Source organism: Zonotrichia leucophrys, chromosome 19 (genome assembly GCF_028769735.1).
Source record: "Zonotrichia leucophrys gambelii isolate GWCS_2022_RI chromosome 19, RI_Zleu_2.0, whole genome shotgun sequence".
NCBI lineage: Eukaryota > Metazoa > Chordata > Aves > Passeriformes > Passerellidae > Zonotrichia > Zonotrichia leucophrys.
Genome location: NC_088188.1, coordinates 4,126,383 through 4,150,004, shown reverse-complemented (window position 1 = coordinate 4,150,004; position 23,622 = coordinate 4,126,383). Strand labels below are relative to the sequence as shown.

At 48.9% G+C, this 23,622-nt stretch overlaps 1 protein-coding gene across 3 annotated transcripts in view; it reads right to left on the bottom strand.

Annotated features, from left to right (window-relative positions):
* The window catches only part of ATP2A3 (ATPase sarcoplasmic/endoplasmic reticulum Ca2+ transporting 3), a 61,550-nt gene extending 38,141 nt beyond the window's left edge, over positions 1 to 23,409 (bottom strand). For all 3 annotated transcript variants that reach the window (XM_064729075.1, XM_064729073.1, XM_064729074.1), the window contains exons 1-3: positions 23,201 to 23,409; positions 1,209 to 1,226; positions 700 to 782 (exon numbers count right to left, since the gene is read on the bottom strand). In XM_064729075.1, the coding sequence (XP_064585145.1) occupies positions 700 to 782; positions 1,209 to 1,226; positions 23,201 to 23,318 (219 nt within the window). In that variant the 5' untranslated portion in view covers positions 23,319 to 23,409. The remainder of the gene's footprint in view (positions 1 to 699; positions 783 to 1,208; positions 1,227 to 23,200) is intronic.
* Between the last annotated feature and the right edge of the window lie 213 nt (positions 23,410 to 23,622).

The window sequence follows — 23,622 nt, the reverse complement described above, 5'->3', positions numbered from 1 at the left end:
CATGGTACAGATGAACACACAGATGTTTCCACTCCATTTAACTGCTCATCAATCTGCACTGTGTCAACACAGCAGCACCTCTCTGCTCTGTCACAGAGGCACTGGCACAAGGACCTGACCTCTGGCACAGGGCTTCACACCTGCTCTACCTGCACTCACTTCACTGCATGCTGGTTTGGGAATGTATTAAACCCCACAAGGGACCAGCCTTCCCCCTTATCTACCCATGGGTCACATCCTAAAGGAAGAGACAGGAGTCCCAGCTTTGCCATCCTGCTGCCAAACACACTGACTTACACTCAAAATACCCCAATTGTTCTCCATCATCACCTTGGTGGGAAACATCTCCTCATGCAGAGATGCTCCCAGAGTAGATTGTGGGCAAAACCGCACTGACAGTTCAGCCCTGGGGCACAGCAAACCAGGCTCAAATCATCAGCCTGGAACAGCCCTGTGCAAACAGAAGGTAGCCCAGGGAGCTCTTTGATATCACTTTTGGTGCTTTTTGATCAGCATCACTGAAAAATCCTCCAGTCCCATCTTCAAGCAATGCAGCGATGTTGCCACCATGCCCTACAAACCACTGCTCTGCTGCTGCATCTCCTTCATCCCACAGGCACCTGCCCTCATTTCCTCTTTGGATGTCACCTGAGGCTGTGTGTGCCCCAGAAGGTGCCACCCCAAGCTCTGGGTACTCACAAAGGACAGAAAAGCTGCCATCAAAAGGATACGGACGAGAAGGTCTTCAAACTGCTCCAGGACCAGCTCCCAGAGGGACTTTCCTGGTGGGAAAACATGAAGCCAAGCACAATCAGTGCTCAAAAAAATCCCTAGAAGACAGGTAGACAACTGAGGCCCTGAGAGCCACAGAACCACATCTCTGCTTGCTTCAGGCTGCCCCTTGGCCAGGGCATTGGTGAGGACATGCAGCACTGCATTGGGGGCTTCTCTCTAAAATGAAATGCTTCCCTTTCCCCCACTGCCCTGCTTTCACTGGGTCTGGTTTTAAAAATCCTCTGTGTTTCTATCCACAGAAGTAGCCTCACCACCACGGGAAGCTCTATGTCAGCCCAGCTTTCTCTGGGCTCAAATTAAAAGACCAAGATTAAAACTAAGATTAAAAGACCCCAAAGATTCCCTCTGCCTTGTCCCCAGCACACTCCACCCAGACCCAAGGCAGGCACTGCCACCTCCAGCCCAGGACTTACCTTCTTCTGCAGGGAGCTCTGTGGGTTTTCATCGACAGCCCAAGGAGCACAGGACAGCAACAAATGATAAAAATAAAAATATCATTAGTGATTTGGACCCAGACTAGCAATCCCTTCCCTTAAGCCTCACTCAGCATCCCAAAATGCAAATTTTTCTGCACAAATTCCCACACCAAGGCAGCTTGTCCTCAAACTTCTCAGTCCAACACGAAGTGAGCAGCCCTGGAAATTTCATTTCCCTGCTGCTGCAAGTGGCTCCAGCAGCATTTGTTCCTACACTCAGCCTGCCTAAAAAAATATTCCTCAGGAGCTGCCCTCTCCAAATCCAAGACACAGAAGTGCAACCATCCCATAAAATGCCCTGCCAGAAACCCAATACAGCCCCACTGGGGACTGTAACTTTCAGACCATATTTCCTATTAATCTGTTGTACTTTACAGCCTGCAACGCTCTAGGAAACAAATCCAAGGGCCATGCTCAGCTGCTCCAAGCTGCCCTCCTGAAGCCACCCAGGGGGTGCAGAGCCTCCATCCACACTGCTGCCAGCCAAAGCCAAGCCCAGGCACCTGCAGAACCTCAGAGAAACCCAGGGGCTCCCAAGCACCCAGCACAGTTTGCCCAAAATTTCCACATCCCCAGGAGGTGACCGTGACCTTCACATGCAGCCACAGGTCCCACAACCACTGGACAATGTGATCCCTAAGATTTGAGATTTTCTATTTTCCATATATTTGTAATCCTGCAATTCTTTAGTGTTTAACTCCAAACTCCATATGGAGTGTTAGCTACAGCTTTCCCATTTTGGGCAGACAAAACAATTCCTCTCCAGGCCTGGGAACCAAGGATACCTCACTGCCTCAGGCTCTGAGAAACAAAAGTGAGTTGAGGGGAGCAAACTTGGGGTAAATAACTTCATTACCTGAAGCTGCAAGATTAACCCCCAATATGCAAATGAACCAAACCTATAAAAATATGAAAACCTGTGACCTGCTGTTCATTTTGAACCCCTGGAGGGGTTCACCTGCCCTGAATGTACCTGAAGGCTCTTCAATAAATACAAACAAACTGCTTTTTATTCTCTTAATTATGTCTTGCCTCTGTTTTTAGGTCCCAAAAGGCATCACTGCTCAAACCCTGGTTCCCTCCAAGGGAATCCTCCTGCTCCTGGGCAGCCAGGGGGGAGCTGGGCCTCCTGAGGCAAGGCTGGGCCCAGGACTGTGAGGCTCTCACCCAGAGAGGTCTCAAGAGTGACCAGGGAGGAGCCCAGGAGTGACCCCCCTGATTTTGGGGCTCATGGGGGTTTGTCTTCACTTGCCCCCATCAGAATCCCAGAGTGGCTTGGGTTGGAAGGGGCCTGAAAGTTCATCTTGTTCCACCTCCTGCCATGGCAGGGACACCTTCCACTATCCCAGGGTGCTCCAAGCCCCATCCAGCCTGGTCTTGGACACTTCCAGAGATGGGGCAGCCACAGCTTTTCATGGTAACCTGTGCCAGGCCCTCCTCATCCTCCCAGGGAAGAATTCCTTCCCAATGTCCCATCTATCCCTGCCCTCTGTCAGTAGGAAGCCATTCCCCTTGTCCTGTCACTCCATCCCTTTTCCAAAGCCCCTCTCCAGCTCTCTTAGGCACTGGAAGGGGCTCTGAGGTGTCCCCAGAGCCTTCTCCTCTCCCCACATCTCTCAGGGTACATCTGCACCCCATGGAGCTGACAAGAAACCCATGGCAGCTCTGGGTTAACAGTTAGACTCAATGAACTCAGAGGTTAACTTAATTCTATGACAAAACAAGATGTTTCTCCAACTCCTTGTGTTTCTGGAGGGAATAAGGGACCAGATGAGCCCAAGAGGAGCCAGTCTGAGGCAGACACTGATGCCCCACCACTGTGGCTGTCTGCAAACACCCCCAGCCTGGAGCCCTGAGTGAAAGCAGGAAGTGAAACCTGCTCATCTGTTTTCCATCACCTATTTTCACTCAGAGGAATGAAAAAAAAAAAACAAACCTAAACCAAATCTACCTTCACTAAACCAACCAGTGAAAACAAGAAACCTGAATGTGCTCATGCTTCAAACTGTACCAGGGCCTCCTCAGCCCTCACAGACACACCCACCATGAGCTGCTTTAAACCCACATTCCCCTGGGTCAGGCTGCTCTGAACCCTGCCACTGTGAGACACAGAGCAACACACAATGCCTATAATTATTTTTATACCTTTTATATTTTTATTATAGTTTATTATATATATTTTATATATATGATATTTTATATAAATAAATATATTTATTTATATATGTTTATATATTTATTATATTTTTATACCTTTTTATTTTTATTATAAACTATAATTTTTATAGAAAAAAATTAATCTTGGAGCACCTTTAATGTTTCAACTCACTCTACAGAGTCAGAGCAAAGTGGCTCCTGCCCTCTCACAACTCCTCCCCACCCCCAGCTTCCTCTCCCCAGCCCAGAGAGCCTCCAAAATTAAAAGCAGAAGAGATGTGCTGCTGCTATTTCCATCCAGACTGCACTTTAAGGGGTGCAAGAGGGCTGGGGGCAGGCAGGTGCCCTGGGGGAGGCAGCTGGGGCTCCCACAGCTCCTGGCTCAGCCTGGGGTGAGTTTCCACCCTGAGCAGCCACCTGGAACAGCCCAGGGCTCTCAGCGCTGTCCCACACTGAGTTTGCATCAAGAGTGGCAGCAGCACCTTCGCAGGGCCGGGGCTTTGCATGAGATCTTGGTGAAAGTTCACCAAAAGGGGTTTGTGTGAACTCAGGAAACGTGCACAGGGCAGGCAGCTGAAAGCCTGCACAGTGACACTGCCTCCTGTCACCAAACCTCAAAGGCAGCAATGCTGCTGCAGGCACCTCCCAAACCCCCAGGTTTGAGTACAGGCAGCTCCTGCTCTCAGTGACTCCTTCCTCCACTCTTCAAGGGGCAGCTCAGCACCCAACACCCAGAGAAAAAGGGCTGAAAGTCACAATAAGCTCATATTTTTGGGTGAGAACTAATAAAAACACACTGGAAAACAGGAAAGTTTGGGGCTGAAGCTTCTCCCTGACACATCCAAAGCCTCACTAGAAATAAGAGGGTTTGCTACTCCCCAGACCCCAAGTTCTGTGTGAGTCAGCAGCAGTGCTGCCATGTCCCATCCTGCAGGGAAACCCACCACAGGCAGGGAACCAGGAAAATCCCAAATCTGTCATTCCCTTGGGACAACATGGTGAGTGGAACCAAGCTGGAATGGAAACTCCTGGCTGGCACCTGAATAGCCCCTCTCTTTGAAATCCAGCCCTGGGCAGGAGCTCCCAGCCAGAACACAAATGCAGTGACACCACCAGGGGTGGAAAGGGGCAATGGTGGCTCAGAGAACCCCAAAATGGGTCACCCACATGCACCATAAATACCCAGCCTCCCCATCACAGGACCTGCAGCTTGTGGACACCTCTGTGGTTCCTCTGCTCCTGCTCTCCTGCATGGCAGCTTTGGAGAGCAGAGCCAAGAAAGAGGAGATATCCCAAGAGCTGCTTTTCCTGTGTGCCAGCAACACCAGCGACAGCCACTCATTCAGGGCTGCTTCAAAAGACATCAGAAAGAGCAAATAAACAAGATACAACCTCCCTCCCATGGCAAACACCACTGGTTTGCTGTTTCTGTCATTCCCCAGCCTTCACCCCTGCTCCAGCTGTGCCCTGCGCTTTGCAAAAGCCCAGAGCCCTCCTGGCTGGGGGATCCACTGCCCCAAAAATAAGCAAATTCAGTCAAATTAAGCAAATTCAGATGTCACAGCAAAAGAGCATTGTCCCCTCTGGGTTAAGGCACCTTCCCCACTTGAGAGGGCTTTGCCGTGCAGGGACACATCCACAGCTCCAGGGATGCTGAGCATTTGCAACTTGCTCTGAGCTTGTCACATCATGACACCTCTCCTCACTGTGCCACCACATCTGTGGTGATGTTTGGTCCATACCAGGGTGCAAAATCTCCACACAAGATGCTCCAAGGAGCCTGGGCACCCCGGGCAGCCGTGGGGCTGGCGTCGGGCTGCTCCAGCAGAGGGTGAATCTCCAGCTCTGCCAACTCAAACAGAGCTGGCAGCCCAGAGTTGGCGCCTGCAGCGTGGCAGGGCACGGCAGTCAGGTGATGAAAAGGTAAATAAACAGTGGTGCCACCCAGGAGCACAGCACAGCTCTGCCAGGCTCTGGGACAGCCCCGCGTGACGACAGTGCTCACAGGGATCCCAGCATGAGGGAAGAGACGAAGATCTGACTCCATGTTTCAGAAGACTGAGTTATTGTTTTATGATATATATTACATTAAAACTATACTAAAAGAATAGAAGAAAGGATTTCATCAGAAGGTTGGCTAAGAATAGAAAAAGAAAGAATGATAACAAAGGTTTGTGGCTCGGACAGAGAGTCCAAGCCAGCTGACTGTGATTGGCCATTAATTACAAACAACCCACATGAGCTAATCACAGATGCACCTGTTGCATTCCACAGCAGTAGATAAGCATTGTTTACATTTTGTTCCTGAGGCCTCTCAGGAGGAAAAATCCTAAAGAATTATTTTCCATAAAAGATGTCTGTGACAGCCCTGCTCTCCTGGCCAGAGCAAACACACATCCGGACAGGCTGGCACTGGGGGAGCTTCAGGGAAATGTTTGAGTTTTTCCTGCTGTAACAGGAGCAAAAATCCCTGGAGCACATCCCTGCACAGCTGGTGTTTCTCCATCCTGCCCTGATCCCATTCTGCTTCGGGGAAAGGGAGGAACAAGGTGACATCTCAGAGGCCAGCATGTGACAAAGCAACCCCTGGTGCACATTCCAGGGTGCAATTCACAACAGCAAACACCCTGAAATTCCATTTCCCTCACCATTTCAGGAGCTTCCCTTGGATAAAATCAGATTTCTCTCATGGGAAACCCTTCTGCCCCCAAATGATGTGGGAAGAGCATGATCCCCTCTGGGAGAATAATGATGAGCATCATGTCCAGGCCTAGCTTTCTGCTCTAAATAACTTTATTCAAACTATATTTCTATGTTGTTATCACTTTTTTTTTTTTTTTCACACTGCCTTTAGTATCTTTTCCCTTATGCAAGGAAGGGGAAATGAATGTGCAAAATAAGGGATGCATCCAATTCCTTTGGACTTTGCTGACAGGCAGTAAAGCAGCAGTGAAAAGGGCAAGAAAACCCTGAAACAACCCCAGCTGGGAGAGCAGCTCCTGTCCTGTGACACAAAGCAGGAGCCCAGGCAGGGCTGCTCTGGGATCCTTCCACCATCCCACACGACAGCAGGCAGGATAAACTGTTATTTTAACTGGCTGCCTTTCCCAGGGCCGGCTGCAGGGGAAGGATCCCATCCTGCAGGGATGTCTGCTCTGCCTCACCCTGCTGACAGCCAGCACTGCACACCTCCACTCCCCAAAACTGCTGGGGACAGGCTTGGCTGGGGGGTTTAACTCACACTGAGCCCATAAATCCAGCTGAGGATGGAGAATGGGGCTGCTCCTCATCCTCACTGTGAGAAGTGTAAAAAGCAGCGTTTGGCAGCTGTGTGCCTGGGGATTTCAGCATTACCTGCAAGCAAACACTCAAAGCCTGATGGTGCTGATGCTCCCAGAGGACAAAACTCAGTGATCCAAGTGCCTGGCTGTGCATGACTTAACTCACCCACACCATGTCCTGTTGGGAAGGATGAAAGTTTGACAAGAAAGTCTCACAGATGCTTAGCAGAAAGATTTTTAAATGTAGAGTCTGAAGAAGGAATAGAGATGGACGCAAGTTTTGATATAGAAGAAAAGAATTGCCGAGCCAATTTTACTGGATAACCAAGAAGACAAAAGGACGTGTTAGTTAGAAGGGGTTTTCATGACAAAGCAAAGGATAAACCCACCTCAAACAAGAAGATGTTTTTACCAAGCAGAAAGAGAGCACAGGCAAACAAGGCAGCAAATGTGGCAAGCAGAAAAAAGGTCTCAGAATTTTCCACTGCAAGAAAACTGAAAAACAACTTCTAGCTTAAACTGTAATGTACTGACTGTTAGTGATTGGAGAACAGTAACATGAATATGGTAATTACAGTAGCTATGATAGGCTAGAGATAAAAGTTAAGGTACAGATTGGTTCTACTGTATTAAAATGCTCAGCAAAGAAATGTCTATAATGCATTGTAACCAAAAGAAAAGCCTATAATGCATTTTAACCTAAACTCAGGGTCTCCAGGCCTGCCTGCAGCTGGAGCTGACAGCTGTGGGCACAGCTCTCCAACCAACCTGGACTGCTGTAACACCTTGGATCCAATAAACTGCATTTTGGAGACTGCCTGGAGTCCCACATCCCTCATTCAGGCTGTTACAGCTTCCCTTTCTGCACAGCTCCTGAGCACCACAGCATCCCTGGAGCCAACCTGCACCCTGTGCCAGGGCAGGGGTGGCTCTGCTCGGGCACAGTGGCACCCTCAGGGTGCAGCTAAAGGGGCCCTGCCTGCTTCAGCCCCTGCCCCACATCCCACATCTGAAGGAGCTGGGGCTGTTTAGCCTGGAGAAGAGGACGCTTAGAGGTGACCTTATTGCTCTCTACACCTTCCTGAAGGGAGTCTGCAGACAGGTGGGGTCGGTCTCTGGCAGAACCAGAGGACACAGCCTCAAGCTACGTCAGGGAAGGGACAGGTTGGATATTAGGAAGAAACTTTTCACCAAAAGAATACTAAAGTACTGGAATGCTCCTTCCAGGGAGGTGGTGGAATCACCATCTCTGGAAGTGTTTAAATAAAGACTGGACACTGCACTTGGTGCTATAGTCTGGTGGAGATGTTAGGGCATAGACTGGACCTCTTAGAGGCGTCCTCCAGCCTCATTATTCTGTGATCTCCACAAGCTACTGCACCATGTGGGGGCACACACACCCCAAAGCTCGCCTAGCCTTTCCCCAGAAAAGCCCCAAAGGTTAAACCCATCAGGGAGCAGCCCCCTGAGACCCAGCGGGGTGAGGGGCTGTCCCAGGGCACCCCCTTGGCACAGGGGGCACTGACCCTGAGCACCCCTGAGCATGGAAACCCCAGCCCTGGGTGGGCACAGCTGCAGGGAGAGCCCCTAGGCCTGCAGCCAGCAGCATTTCCAGCTGTGCTGAGCCTCTGCCATCCAAGGAGCACAGGAAATAAATTAAAAAAAAAAAAACAAACCCTCAGGGGTGCAGACACAGCACTGGGGGCACAGAATCACAGACTGGTTTGGGTTGGAAGGGACTTTAAAGATCATCCTGTTCCAATGCCCTACTTTGGGCAGGGACACCTTCCACTACCCCAGGTTGCTCCAAGCCCTGCCCAAGCTGGCTTGAACACTTCAGGGATGGGGCATCCATCCCCATCCTTGGGGGATGCCACAGCCAAGCCAGGCCCTGCTTGGTACCACAACGAGGGACAATCCCAGAGGATCCTGCCCTTCCCCTGCCCTCCACCACCCCAAGGAGCTGCTCCCAAAGCCAGGGGTGGTTTCCTGCTGTGGTGGCTCTGGGCGTGCCCTGGGTGGGGAGGCCTCCAGCCCCAGCCCTTATTTGCCTATCGCCTCACAGCTGCCTTTTCCTGTGTGCCAGGTGAGGTTTGCTCACACCAGCGACAGCCACTCACTCAGGGCTGCTTCAAAAGGCATTAGAAAGATCAAATAAACAAGATACAACCCCCCTCCCATGGCAAACACCACTGGTTTGCTGTTCCTGTCATTCCCCAGCATTCAACCCTGTTCCTGCACTTTGCAAAAGCCCAGAACCTTCTGGCTGGGGCATCCACTGCCCCAAAAATAACCAAATTCAGGCCAGCTGGAGAAGGCAGCAGCCCAGGATGGGTGAGTAGCACATGAGAATTAAGGGCCAGAAACATCCTTGCTGTTTTCCAGGCAATGCTTTAGGGTAAAATGATCCAACCGCTTTCCTCGCTGGCACCTGGATTCTGTCAATGGCTGGCAAAAAATTCAGCCCCAAAAATTTCTGGTTTGGGTCACAAGGCCTGCTGGGGCAGACAGAGCTCCAGACCAGCTGCTCATGCCACCCTCAAACTCACAGCTTCTGAACCCAGCCCAGCACCATTGATCCTCCCAGGAGAGTGAAGGGGTCCCAATGGAGAAATGGGGGCAATTGCTCAGCCACAGGGGAAAGCTGAAAGCTCATTTGTGCCTTTTTTGGCCAGCTGAGGTGCTCTCAGCAGGTCAGGGACCAGGAAATGCAGTTATCCTGATATGCCCCCCAAGATTAGCAAAACACCAGCAAACACAGCCCTGTGCTGTCTCCTCCTCCCCAGAAATTCAGAAGTGACATCCCTGTGCTGAAGGAGAAGCCACCCCCATGCCCCACTGTCCAGGGAAACAGGAATGGAGGAGGGACTGTGGCATCTGACCAATGGTCCAAGAAGCAGCGTGAAATAAATAAGGAAAGCCTCACCCATCCCACTTTGAACTTCCCTTCCTTTATTCTTGGAAATGGCTCATCCCCAAAACGCTGGGCAGCACAAGCTTCCCCTCACTGCAGCTCAGGGGGGTCCATAAACCCTGCCCAGCCCTGAGCATCCTCCTCCCATGCCACAGTGAAAAACAAATTGGTTCCTTGCCAATATCCCACCTCCCTTAATGCCAGGAAAACAAGGACAGAAGGTTTTGCCCATTTTGCTCTGAAAAAACGAAGCTGCCACTTGGGTTTGCCCCTCCAGTGCCCGCGTGGTGTTTGCAAGAATAAAATCTTGGAGGCATTTAAAGGAAAAACCTGAGGGAAATGGGGCTTGAAGCCACATCCCCTCACCCCTGTCCCCATGAGCACCCCCAGCAGATCCTGGGATTGCTCTGGGAGTGGGAGGGAGTGGGAAGGAGGAAACCCATGGCTCCAGCCAGGGATGGATTATTTGAGCAAACTAAAAGCAGCAGTTTGTTCCCTCCTGCACCAACGCAGTGGAAAGAATTTCCAGCTCCGGCTCCCGGGTGGAAAAGCTAAAAATCTGCATTGAAATAGTAACAGTTTTGGAAAAAGGAGAAAACAAACCAAAAACCCCACAACCACTACAGGAGCTTGAAGAAAATAAAGCTAAAGGTTCCATGAATTTTTTTTAGTTTTGGGTTCATGTTGGGTATTTTTTGCTTCTTCCTACCTCTACTTCAAGCAGATCCTTTCCATAAGTGCAGGGAAAGGCAAGGGAGGGACTCTGCCTCATCTGGGAACCCTCTGCTACAATTACCACAACCCCAACCAAGGCACATGCTGCAACCTCAATATATTCTCTTCTTCCACCCGAGAAATATCATTTTATTTCCTCCTTTATCACCCTAAATTCTTCAGCTAAGTGTTAAGCAAATAGGAATTTTTGTCTCATTGTTTGGGGCTCTGCTGCACCCTTGGCTGCTCCCCACATCCCTGAGATGCTCAGCTGCCCCCAGGCCCAGCAGAGTGACCAGAAAGCCCCAGCCAGGCCAGGGGCAGTGCAGGCAGGGATCTGTGTCCCCTCCAGGCACACTGGGCAAATTTGGCCACTTGCAGTGCCTCCAACACCCAGTGAGAAAACTCAATAATGTGATTTTCCTGGGCAGCACTTTAGGAAACCAAGCCCAGAAGCTGCAGTGCCAGGAGCCCCAGTGATGCCCCCACTGCCAAGTCAGCTCACAGGGTGCCCAGCACCCCCAAACACCCCAGGGGAGGAACCAAAATTGGGCTGAGCCTTTCAGCTGAATTCCGCAAGAATTGGGAAACAACAAGGTGAGACCGCGTTTGGGATTATTTTTTTTGTAAAAATCCCGAAGGATTTAAGAAAAATCTTATTTTTCCAAAAAATATTTGAACTGAAAAGACTCCAAGTAAGAAAATGAGACTAGGATGCATTTTTCCAAAGGGATGTGTTTGATTCTGGAGGAGAGATGCTGCTCAGAACACAGAAATGCTGCTGTGCCCAGTGGGGGAACAGCAGAACTCCCTCCCCAAGGACCAGCTCCAATATTCCTTTACACTGAGACAAGCAACTTCCAGGAGGCTGTAAGAAACCATTAAGGATATCACATTTGTATGTCTTGGAGAATAAACCAATAAATAATAAAAATAAGTAAGAAACAGAAATAATAAATTTCATTACAAATGTAACTAACATTACTGAAACAGAGCCCCAAACCTGCAGTATCCATTTAAAAAAGAAAAAAAAAAAAACCAAACCAAAACCAACAACAAAAAACACAAATAAAAAACCCAAACACACACAAAGAAAAAAAAAATAAAAAGAAAAAAATACCCAAAACCAAGAACTACAGGATATTGCTTTTAAATCCAAACTGCATCTTTCTTTTCCCCTTCCCTGTCAAGGTGAGGAACCTGCTCACCCTGACCCCTCCAAAAGATGTTTATTTTAATTGCTATCTTTTAATCCATATGTTTTAATCAATCCTGCCTGCAGCCAAGCCCCAGGGCCCAAACCATGCATTTATGGATCATGAACACCCAGACTGTGAACATTGGGGTGGAAAAAATTCCCTGCCCCAAGCTCGAGGCTGAATGGATCCAACTCCATCCTCGATGTGCTGAGGTCTGGAGGGAGTTGGGTTGGAGTCTTTTTTCCATTTGTTTGTTTTCTGGAGGAAATGTTTCTGTCATGGCAAACCTGTGGGGAATATCAAAGTTTGAGCATGGCATCCCATCCCAACCCATCTGCCATGACCAATAAAATACATCCAGGGTAATGTATCCCTTAATCCACATGGGTTGCTTTTAACTCAAACTGAGATTATCAATCATGAATTCATTTTGCAGAACTCCTTGCCCCAGATGACCTGCCTCCACCCCTCCCTTTGCTTTTTCTGGTATCTGTTCTCAGAGAACAGTCTATTTTCAGCAACCCTCTTGGATGGGTTTTCATGGAAAATGAAGTCTACCCGGCTCTTAGTTTGGATTATATCACAAGAAAAAAATTTCTGTAGGATAGAAAGGATCTGTTTTTCTGGATGGGAAAAAAGGGGTGAGTTGGACAATTAATGCTTTTCATGGATGAACTCTCTGAGGATCACACATTTCTGTGTAGTTGAAGGAGTTCCTTTCCTGGAATGGGATACTTGGAGATCCCTGGAAATATGAGTCCCTTCTAGGGTTTTTTCATAATCACCTCCCAAATATACATAATATCTGTGTGTGTGACTATGAAGATGAAATATTATACATATATGTATGAAATATTAAAATATTATACATATATGTATACAAACATAGTACCAACATATATTTGTGCATAAGGATAAAATCATATATATATATATATATATATATATATATATACAGGGAAATCTAAATATATTTGAGTGGAAAAGGGAAGAATAATTTGAATTAGGCTTTATAAGGCCTATAAATATACATATATGTATACAAACATGATATCAACATATATTTGTGCATAAGGATAAAATCGTATATATATTTATATACATAAATACAGGGAAATCAAAATATATTTTAGTGGAAAAGGGTAGAATAATTTGAATTAGGCTTTATAAAGGCCTATAAAGATGAAATATTATACATATATGTATATAAACATGATACCAGCATATATTTGTGCATAAGTATAAAATTATATATATATATATATATATATATATATGTAAATACAGGGAAATCTAAATATATTATTTGAGTGGAAAAGAGAAGAATAAATTGAATTAGGCTTTATAAACACAAGAGGAACCCCAGAGTGGGTCTGAAGCAGCACTGCAGAGCAGCCCCTTCTCCTGGGCCACTGCAGGAATCCCCTCTGGAGGGGAGCACTGAAGATCCCTGGCTCTCAAAGCGTGGAAAAGCCCAGAAAAACTGCAAAACCCCAAAGAACACCCCAAGGATGACCCGAGGGGAACCCTCTGTGCTCCATCACTTCCCCTCTCCCTGCTGAGCCAGCCTTTTCCATTTTCACTTTTCCACTCGCTCCCCACAGGTTCCTTAATTTAGCCCTGCTGTTGACTCGGGAGGCGGCGGAATGGAAAAAGGAAAGTGCAGACAGGCAGGTGAGGGGAAGGGGAGGGTTATCCCGACCTCGGCTGCCCGGCGGCTCCGGCTGGGCCGGATCCAGCTCGGCCGGGCCCCGGGGATTGGGGCAGGGCCGGAGCCGGGACAGCGCTCAGCTAAACCCAGCTCAGCTAAACCCAGCTCAACTGAGCCCAGCCAGCTCAGCTAAGCACTGCCCAGCTCAGCTAAACTCATCCCAGCTCAGCTCCTCCTCGAGCATCTCGGAGCTTTCACTCCCCTTTGGAAGGAAGCAGAAGAGGAGAGAATCTCCCCCACCCACACAGCCTTCCCAAAAAACAACTGCTCTTTATCACCAACCCATGCAAGGAAAACTGTCTCCAAACCAGAAAAAGAAAGATACAAAACAAAACAAACAACCTCCATCATCATCATAATCCCTTCTATTTAGCCCTATATTATTATTATTGTTATTATTGTTTTAAAGCCCACCCTGTATAATAAAGCATACATCTAATGCAAATCACCCGGAGCCCTGCATTTGCTCTGAGGACAGCTCTGCAAGCGCTCCAGGGGGTTTCTCCAGAAACGCAAGGGAAAAAGCCAAAACAAAATAAAGGAAAAATGCGTTTTGGCCATTCATGACCGCAGGAGGACACGGAGGGCTGTGGGGGCCGGAACAGCTTTCCCAGGCAGGCCGGGCACGGTTCATTTGGGGACCCCCGGGTGACCGGAGCGCGTTCAGGGACAGGGAAAGCCAGCCCGGGTTCTCGGCCATCCCTTCCCCCGCTGTCACACACGGAGCGCTCCAACAGCAGGAAACACCCGGAGCAAAAATACCGCGGGCAGGAACCCAGGGGACACGCGGAGCGAGGAGCGGATTTCCTCCGCAAACACCGCACCGGGACCGGCACCGGCACCGAGAGCTTCCCCCTCCTGCAGGGACCGCCCGGCTCCCAGAGGGACACACACACACAGCTTTTCACTGCCTCGGCTTGGTTTTCCTCCAGAAAGGGGTTTTTGTTCAAAGGTGTCCCATAGTTACTTGCAAATGTTTGTATGGGGGGGAAATTTTTATATATGTATATATATACACATATATATACATACTGTATATAAATATATATTTATATATACCGAATATATATGTACTGCATATATATATACTGTGTATATACATATATATAGAAATATATATATAATTTATATGCTATCAGTGGGTAATTAAGTTATATTAGTTAGTCATCAAATAAGACATACCTATAATCTCAAATGGGAAATTATACACACACACATATATACTGTATATATATTATATATGTATGTATATATACATATATAAAATATATATTATATACATTATATATATGTTATCAGTGTGTTAATAAGTTATATTAGTTGTTATCAAATAAGACATACATCTATAATCTCAAATCGGAAATTATACACACATATATATACACTGTATATATATTATATATGTATGTATACATACATATATATATTAAAATATACTATATCTATATTACATATATATATATATAATCAGTGGGTTAATAAGTTATATTAGTTGGCTATCAAATAAGACATACATCTATAATCCCAAATGGGAAAATTATATACATATATAAAATCTCAAATGGGGTATATTTGTATAGATATAAAAATCTCATGTTGCTCTCAAATGGAGCACATATGTGTAGTCTCAAATGGGACACACATATACAATCTCAAATGAAGAACATGTATATAAAATTTATATATATATATTATAATAATATACTATATAATATATATAGATATTTAATAAAATATAATCAGTAGTTTAATAAAGTTATATTTTTGGTTATCAAATAAGACATACCTTTAATCCCAAATGGGAAGTTTATACAATATAATTCAATCTCAAATAGGAGATATATATATGCATAGATATAAAAATCTTAGATGGGACATATGTTGCTCTCAAATGGAGCACATATGTGTAGTCTCAAATGGGACACACATATACAATCTCAAATGAAGAACATGTATATAAAATCTCATATGGGATATATAAGTGATAAAATGGGATATATATCATCTCAAGAGCGTTTAGATAGGACCAGAGGATACAAAGTCAGGACCTGCATCAGATTTCTGAGCATCAGAACATCAGCACATCCAGCAGATTTCTGAGCATTTAAATATCAGGAGGATTTTGATGATCAGAGCAGTGCCTTAGGTTTAGGACTACTATAGATCTGGACTTTAACAAGAGCTACGACATTTCAGCTTTCAGCCATCCCAGGTCACAAACTGATGCCACCCCATGTCCTGAATGTCCCGGGATGTTGGACCGGGCAGATGGGATCACCACCAAACCACAGCCTGACCTCACACTCGCCACCTCTGCGGGTGACAAAGAGAAAAGGATTTTATAGAGTGATAACGAGCAGCCAAACCTCAGAAACCGGGAGGTTCCCACGGCAAAGCAGCAAATGCTTGTTACAGACACCAGGTTAATCGCTGCAAGGATTAATTCAGCATCTCGGTGGACTCAGATGAGTCCTCCCTTCTTTCAGGGGATGACTGGCTGGACTAAGGGCAGTCATGGGGAGGATCATCAGCTTGAATCCCATGGATGCTGAAGGGAATTAGGAGCCTCCTGTGTGTGCTGCAGGCAGCGCTGCGGCCCGGCCCGCCAAGGGTTAACCGCCCCCGGAGCAGCCTCCGGTGCTCGCTCACGTCATGGAAATACTGGAGTAACCACAATTTTCTCTGCTGCTGTTTGGCTCAGTTCTTTCAACATTTCTACACTTCCAGCCCAGATCTCTGCTACCTGTTTTGCAGCGAGCGAACTGCTACCAACAGCAGCTCCACTGAGCACTGGGGATTTTTTAAAAAATATAGGTTATTGATGTACTTTCTACTTCTAGTGCTACCAACACTGAAATACAAAAAAAAGGATCCAGACCAAATTCTGGATTCCAGATCTCTGCTACCTGTTTTGCAGCGAGGTAACTGGTACTAACAGCTCCACTGAGCACTGGGGATTTTTTTAAAAAATATAGGTTATTCATATACTTTCTACTTCCAGTGCTACCAACACTGAAATACAAAAAAAAAAATTATCCAGACCAAATTCTGCTACCTGTTTTGCAGTGAGGTATCTGGTACTAACAGCAGCTCCACTGAGCACTGGGGATTTTTAAAAAAATATAGGTTATTGATGTATTTTCTACTGCCAGTGCTACCAACACCAAAATACAGGAAAAAAAAATATCATGAGTAACAATATCACCCAAAAAAAGAATTATCATATGCAGAATAATGAACGGGCTTCAACCCCATTCAACACCAATGTAGGGTTGGTGCTGTCTGAGTTTTCTGCGTGTTAATCTTGCACTGGGTTGGACTGAACGCCCAGACAGCTCTGTCCTGCAGCCACCCAGAGTGGCCCAGGCCCCTTCTCTGCACCCATCCCTCCCACCCATCCGAGTGCCCTCAGCATCAGCTCCTTCTCCTGCCCAAGGTGCTCCAGCTGAGCAGGAGGGGCTGCCTGCACTGCCTTCACCCCAGCTGAGATGCAATGGGAGCTCATCCTTGAGAACCAGAGGAAGGGACAAAAGGAGGGTGAAAAGTGAAAAAAGGAAAGAAATATTTAAAAAGCTAGCAGAAAAACCCAACATTCTTCTGATAATCATGTGTTTTTACCTTGTAACTGAGGCCACGAGTGCCAGCAGTGCCAGAAAACATCACCCTGTTCAGCTCCTGGTCCACTCCAGGTGCCTCCCCTCTGGAACACTTTCCCAGCCCATTGCTGCCCTAACCCACACCCAGCAGCCAGCCCAGGAGAAAACAGCCTTGTGTCTGCAGCTCCACTGCTCCTGACCAGCAGAGAGAAGCAAGGGGCTGGGCAGGGAGCACTGCCCTGATGGGCTTCTCCCATCAAAAATAGTGAGTAGGAATTCTAGAGCACCCTTGCGCAATGCCAGCACCCACATGTCCAGCATTACCTGCCCACAGAGGTTTGTTATTCTGCTTTAAATGCCCTAATCCCCCATGGAATGCAACTCAGGTGCTGCTCTTAACTTCTCAGTCCTTCTTTCAACAGCCCTGAAAAAATTAACGGGGACAGAGCATCCACTGCCCCCCAGGTGATCTGGATGGACCAAGAGAGGGGTTTTGGGGCTGGTCCAGGGAGGAGCCCCTTCCCCAGGAGTGGGGCAGCACCAGCTGGGGAAAAGGCACAGGATGCAAACATTCACCGTCTAGCTCATAGCTCACAAAAAATAACCCTAAAAAAAAAAAAATCAACATTTTGGAGGGGTATCAGCATCCCAACTGACTCTGCGAGCACTGTGTGTGGGAGAAAAATCAAAGCTGGCTCCTCCAGAGGTTTGAGCATACCAAAAAGCACCAAACCACCTCATTTTTCAGGGCTGTGAAAACAGAAGCACCTTGGGGCTGCCAGCAGCCCTTTGATGGGCAGTTCAGATCCCTGATGCAAATCTCAGGACAGCCCTGGCAATGCTGCTCTCCAGGGAGGTTTTGTGCAGAGAGGATCAGCCTGAGAGACCACCAGAAACAACAACCACCTGCTTGAAGGCACTTGAAGTGTCCCTTGCCCAGCCCTGAGCCTTGCTCAGCCCTGTTTTCAGCCAGCATTTGTACCCCTGGCCCCTCTTCAGGGGCATCACCAGGGCTGTGGCTGTGCCAGGACAGAGCCAAGCCACAGCCTGGAGCCTCCTGTTCTCACACATCCCTTCTGCAGGAGCAGCTCAAACGCAGAGTGAAAAGGCAGCAGCTTGGATGCTTCTCAAAAATTAAAATTCTCCTCGGGAGGAAGAAAGCAACAGCAGCAGCAGGCATGGAGTGAGGCTTTTCACTCAAGAAAAACGGGTTTGAGGGAAGCTTTAGAAAGGGAAACTTACTTGCAACGTAATTATCAATAGGATTTTTCAGGGATTTACCCTGAGGGGGAGATGACCACAGAAATAGAGCTCTTCAAATCAGATCTGGAGGTACAAAAAGGTTTAAAACCTGCAGAAAGACCAATGGTGCTGAAACGGCAAAGAGCAGAGGTGTGACTATGGTGATGGCAAGTATGGCTCCAGGATGGCCATACACCCTTGGCTGGAGTAGGGATTCAAAAGAGACACCTGAATTACTGGGGAAAAAGATTACCCTGGGAGGAGAGGGGTATTTTGCCCCTAATGGTGTTTTTGGAGGACACGTTCCAGCCCCTTACTGGAAGCAGCACATCCCAAGCCAGCATCTGGGCATCCACAGTGCATCCAGCTCCTCTTAAATCAGTGTTTTGTAGCACCAGCTCTACCACCCCCAGCTTTAAACCCAGCAATGAAATAAAAACACTCATGAAATAACACTTGTGCCACAAGGCAGACCAACCCCAGGGGTAAACACAGGACCTGCAGGCACAATCCCTTCTCCCACAGCAGTTTCTGTGCCTTTTGGCCCTGCAAACCTTCCTTCCCTGGTTCCTGCAGCATTTAGACAGCAGATGTCAGTTTTTCTGAACCTTGCTCTTGATTCACAGTGTTTTTGAAAGGTAGGTGTGAATGCAGGTAACCTCACAGGATGGCAGAGAGATGAAAATCCCAAGTTTCCCTGTCAATTACGAAAACTTTGTGTAGTCTCTCCCCAAATTTGAAGGCACTCACAAGGTTTGAATGCCTCAGCATGTCTCCTCAGGGAAAGGATTTGGAGGAGGAGAAAAAAAAAAAAACCCAACCCGTAGCATGTTTATGAATCAGAGTGTTCAGCGTGTGTTTCGGGGGTGGGAGAGGTGGGCGATGCACAGAGGAACAGAGCGCAGAGTTTGATGAGTCAGAAAATGCTGCTTTTCCTCTCCTTGCTGCCACCTCAAATACTTCAGCGTGAAATAGAAATTTTATTTCTCTTTTTTTTTTTGCTTTTTATTATTGTCAGGAGAGAGCTGGAGCATAACCTTGGCTCGTTAGCAACCGCCAGCAGCGAATCCAACGTCAAGCCCCCGCCGCAGGCGCAGACACACGCGTGTGCCGACACACACACCCCAAAAAGGGTGCAAATAAATCAGCTATCAGTGGTGTTTCGAGCAAAACAGGGGCTCCGATGTGTGCTCCTGCCTTGAGAAAGAGCCTTGGTGGGTTTGGGGAGAGGAGCAGCACAGCCCAGCTGGATTTGGGCTCGGGGATGTCTCCTCCTCCCACCCAGGCAGGCTGGGCACGCACGTGGGAAAATACACACAGGGATTTGGGGATCCTGAGTGAGGCTGGCAGAGACACGGGGAGGTGTGGTGGAAAAAACAACCAAATTTGCTGATGGGCTTTGAGCTGAAGCTGGCTTACAGCTCCATTGCACCTGCAGCAAGGCATGGGATCTGCAGCGCACGGGGTACCACAGTGGGGACACCCCAGAGCACAGCAGGGAGAGAAGAGGATGGGTGAGCCCCAAGGAGCCCCACAGGCAGGATGGCCCTGCCCAGCTGAGTTTCCAACCACAGCAGAGCTTCAGAGTCAGAGGAGATGAAAGATGAGATAAACACCCCTATGCTGGAGCCTCGAGTTTGACTCTGCTGACATTCACAGCCCATTTAGGTTACCGATGGAGCAAATAAAATTATGCATACACATTAATGCCTGCAATATCCTGCCTGAAATGTATGCTCATTTACACTCAGAAATCCATTTAGAAGAGATAAATCAGAGCTATATTTAAAACAGAAAAATCACTTGTCTGTCCACAAAGCAACTCCTGCTTACATCTGTCGTTCCTTGGAAAAAAATCAAATAATTTCAAGGGAAATTGTGCCCCTGGTTTTACATTTAGGAAGGGTGCATGCCCATACCTTTCTGATCAGTCTGTTATAAAATAACAGATGCGCATTTGGTTATTTTTGTTTGTTTGGGGTTTTTTTTTAAGTTTTGTGGTAAAAACAAAAAAAAAACCACCTGTGGATCTTGGAGCTAGTGGATGGGATGAGGTACAGGGAAGCACCTGCCAGGCACATGTGAGACATCCAAAGCATTTATTAATTAAAATTGACTTGGGAGATTCAGAATTGCCATGGTGAGACCTAAATGTTCTGTGGCTTCTCCAGTTTCCTTGGCAAATGAAAGGCCATGCTGACAGCACTGATGACAGAGCTGAAACGAGAACACAAGCTCTTCCTAATGCAGAAATATCTCCTTCCACTCCACTAATCTGTACCACACTGCTTGGCTCCCCAGCCACGAGCTGGAGATACCAAATAATCACTATTGCTCTCTGCTTCCTCCTGCAAATGTGTTTGTGAGCCCTGGATCTGAAAAAACAACAATTTTAAGCTCCAAAAGAATACCGCCCCCAAAAAATGAAACAATTTTATATCAGTCACACCAATGATGGCTGCTTCTCACTTAACGTCAGAGCTCGTTGCAGCTCGTATTTTTTTAAATGCAGTAAAAAAGCAGCAGCCAGCAGCTCTGTGAAGCATGTCAGGAGGCAGTTTTTCAGAAAGATGATGTATTTTAGATTGTGATTCACGACCACACTGGCAGTTTGAAGTTCAAGATTAGAAGGAAATGAATGAATGTGAGACAGGAGGGTGCGAAAATGAAAGTAGCTGGAGCTCAGGGCCTGCTCTGCACTTCGAGCCACACAAGATTTTTCTTCCCCTTCTGTGCAAGCTCAAACGAGTCACCAAACTGCCCCACACTTCTGCTGCTAGAGTTTAATTTAAGCTAAATTGAAATGCAATTTAATACAGCTCATATCCAAGTCCAGCCCGTTGTCCCAAGCTGCTCCCTTGTGGCACCCTCACCCCAAGCAGCTCTCCCAAACAGGAGCCTCAAGGTGCCTGCTGCCACAACACAACCTGCAAGTTCTCACCATGCTGGAAAAACCCCCACTTTCTGCTTAAAACTAAACCTGAAATGTTTTAAACCAAGCAAACCACACATCTGCATCGCTTTAAGCTGTTCTAAACCGTCTATGTCTCATTTGCACTATGAGAAACACATAAATACTGCTCAGAAATTGCAGAAGTTCAGAATTCTTGAAAACCTTCAACCACATTTCACTGAGGGTTGCACTGCCCATGTCACTGCCCTCAAGATTCAGGCGCATCAATGCAGGCTGTGCAGCACAGGAGCTGCAGAGCTGTGTTTGGGGGGTGAGAGGCACAGGACACCCCAAAGTCAGCAGCTCCTGTGAGCCAACAGCCCGTGAGAAACCAAAGCTGGGGTGCATGGGAAACAAAACTGCTAAGTGAGGAGAGCACAGAGCCACAGCTTGCAAGAGGAGGAAGCAAAAAGAAAAAAAAATTAAAGGCAAACTAATTACCACCACTAACCCTCTGCTCTGCACCTACGTCACAGCTCTGAGCTCCCTTTGTCAGGCAGAGCCCGGTGCCACCGAGCAGCCAACGTGCCTGACTCAGGGATGGTGATTCACTTGGGCAAACAGCACAGGGACAAAGCCACCAGGAGCCCCACCATGGCGATGCCCATGGTGGCACCCTGCTGCACAGCACAGACCACCCCTCAGCCTGCTCCTGTGGGCCAGAGACTGGCTGCAATTATACCCCGAGATCAGAGCAGCCACCTGTTTGATTAGGATGTATTTTGCATTTAGGATGTACTTTGCATTAAGGATGTATTTTGCCTTCAGCCCCCAAAGCAGAGGGGCTCCTCCCAGTTAACCAGACAGGTCCCCAGCTGCCCTTCTCCAAAATCAAGCCCAGCAGGAGCAGGTGTGATGCTCCATTGCCTGCAGCTTGTGCAGGTGCTCCATGGCAAGAGCTCCCAAGGGCAGCCCTGACCATGGTGGCCCAGGGAACTGAGCTGGAGCTGCCTGGGACAGGGAGCACTGCTGGCATGGATGGGGGGCCCTGAGCACAGCTCAGCACAGGACAGCTGCTCACAGGGCTGGAGGAGCCACAGCCCTCTGATCCCATCTAACAAACAGAAATGCACACAGCAATGCTGCCAGCATCTACTCAGCCTTCCCTTAGCCTCGTCCGTGAGGATCAAGCAAAAAGCAGATGCAACAAGCTCAACCCAGGAGAGAGTTTACACACTGATCTCCTGCAGAAGTTTGAGAAGGGACTCACTGCCCCAAAGCACTGGAGCAAAGCACCCAAACCCCTCCTGTTTCCTATGCAGAGTTAACGACCCAGCTCGGGCACAGCCTGAACAAAGCCACCCTCAAATCACCTGGGTAGGTGCGGACACCCCGACCAGCCCTTCCTGGGCACACTGAGCACTTTCAAAACGTTTACAGATTACCCTTCTCAGTGCCGTGAAGATGCCCAGGTGCCCGCAGAGGGTCCCCCGGGTCAGTGTGACACCGGCAGGGCGGGACACACAGGACACACACGGACGGTGTCCCCACCACCGCTCCCTGTCCCACAGCACCCACAGCCAGGGCAGCGGCGGGGGCGAGCGAGATCCCCCCAGGACACCTCTGACGGCTCTTCTGGGGCTTCCCTCGGTCACCCGCAGGCAACGAGACCTTCCCCTCTTTCCTTCCTGGTAGGGAGATATCGCTGTCCCTCCCCGCTCTCTGTCACTCCGCCAGCGGAATTAACACCCCGCTAATTGCCGACATTCCTGGCCGCCCGAACCCGCAGCAATTAGCCTTCAATTAAAGCCGGTAAATACTGCCCTGATCAACAGGTGTCCCGCGGCACATCGCCAGCGATCCTCCGCACAGCCGGGGCCGGGAGGATGCTCCGGGGCAGCACCCCGGACCCTGCCGGGACCGGCGGGGAGGATCCTGGTCCCGCTCCACATCCCCATCCCGGCGGGGAGGATCCCGGTACCCATCCCCATCCCGGTGGGGAGAATCCTGATCCACAACCCCATCCCGGCGGGGAGGATCCCGGTCCCCATCCTGATCCCGGCGGAGAGGATCCCGGTCTCAGTCCTAGTCCCGGTCTCCATCCCGGTCCCGGTCGGGTCCCAGCCAGGATGTCGGTATCCCGTTGCCGGTGTCCCGTTATCGCTGCCCCGTCCCACGCCCGCCCCGCATCCCCTGCACTGATCCCATCGCTCCGCACTGACCATTGGGGCCGTACTTCTCCCGGTTGCGGCGGACCTGCTCGGGGCTGAGGCCGCAGCTCTCGCTGACCCCGAAGCGGCGGAGCACGTCGAGCACGGGGATGCTGTGCGCCGCCTCCATGCCCCGGCCCGGGGCTGCTGGCCGGGGCCGCAGGAGGCACACGGGGCGCCGCTCGCACGGCGATGCCTCCCTCGGCACCTCTCCGCCCGCCCGCCCGGCGCCGGGCCCGCCCCGGCACCGCCCCGCTCCCAACGACTCCGAACGGCTCCGTCCCGCTCCGTCCCCGCCTCCCCCGGGGCCAGCGCCGCCCCCTCGGCAGCCCCGGCACCGCCGGACCCCCGCGCTGCGGCTCCGTGCCCGCTGCTGCCCGGGGCAGGGGCTGGAAGGGACGTTAAAGGACATCCAGTGCCACCCCTGCCATGGC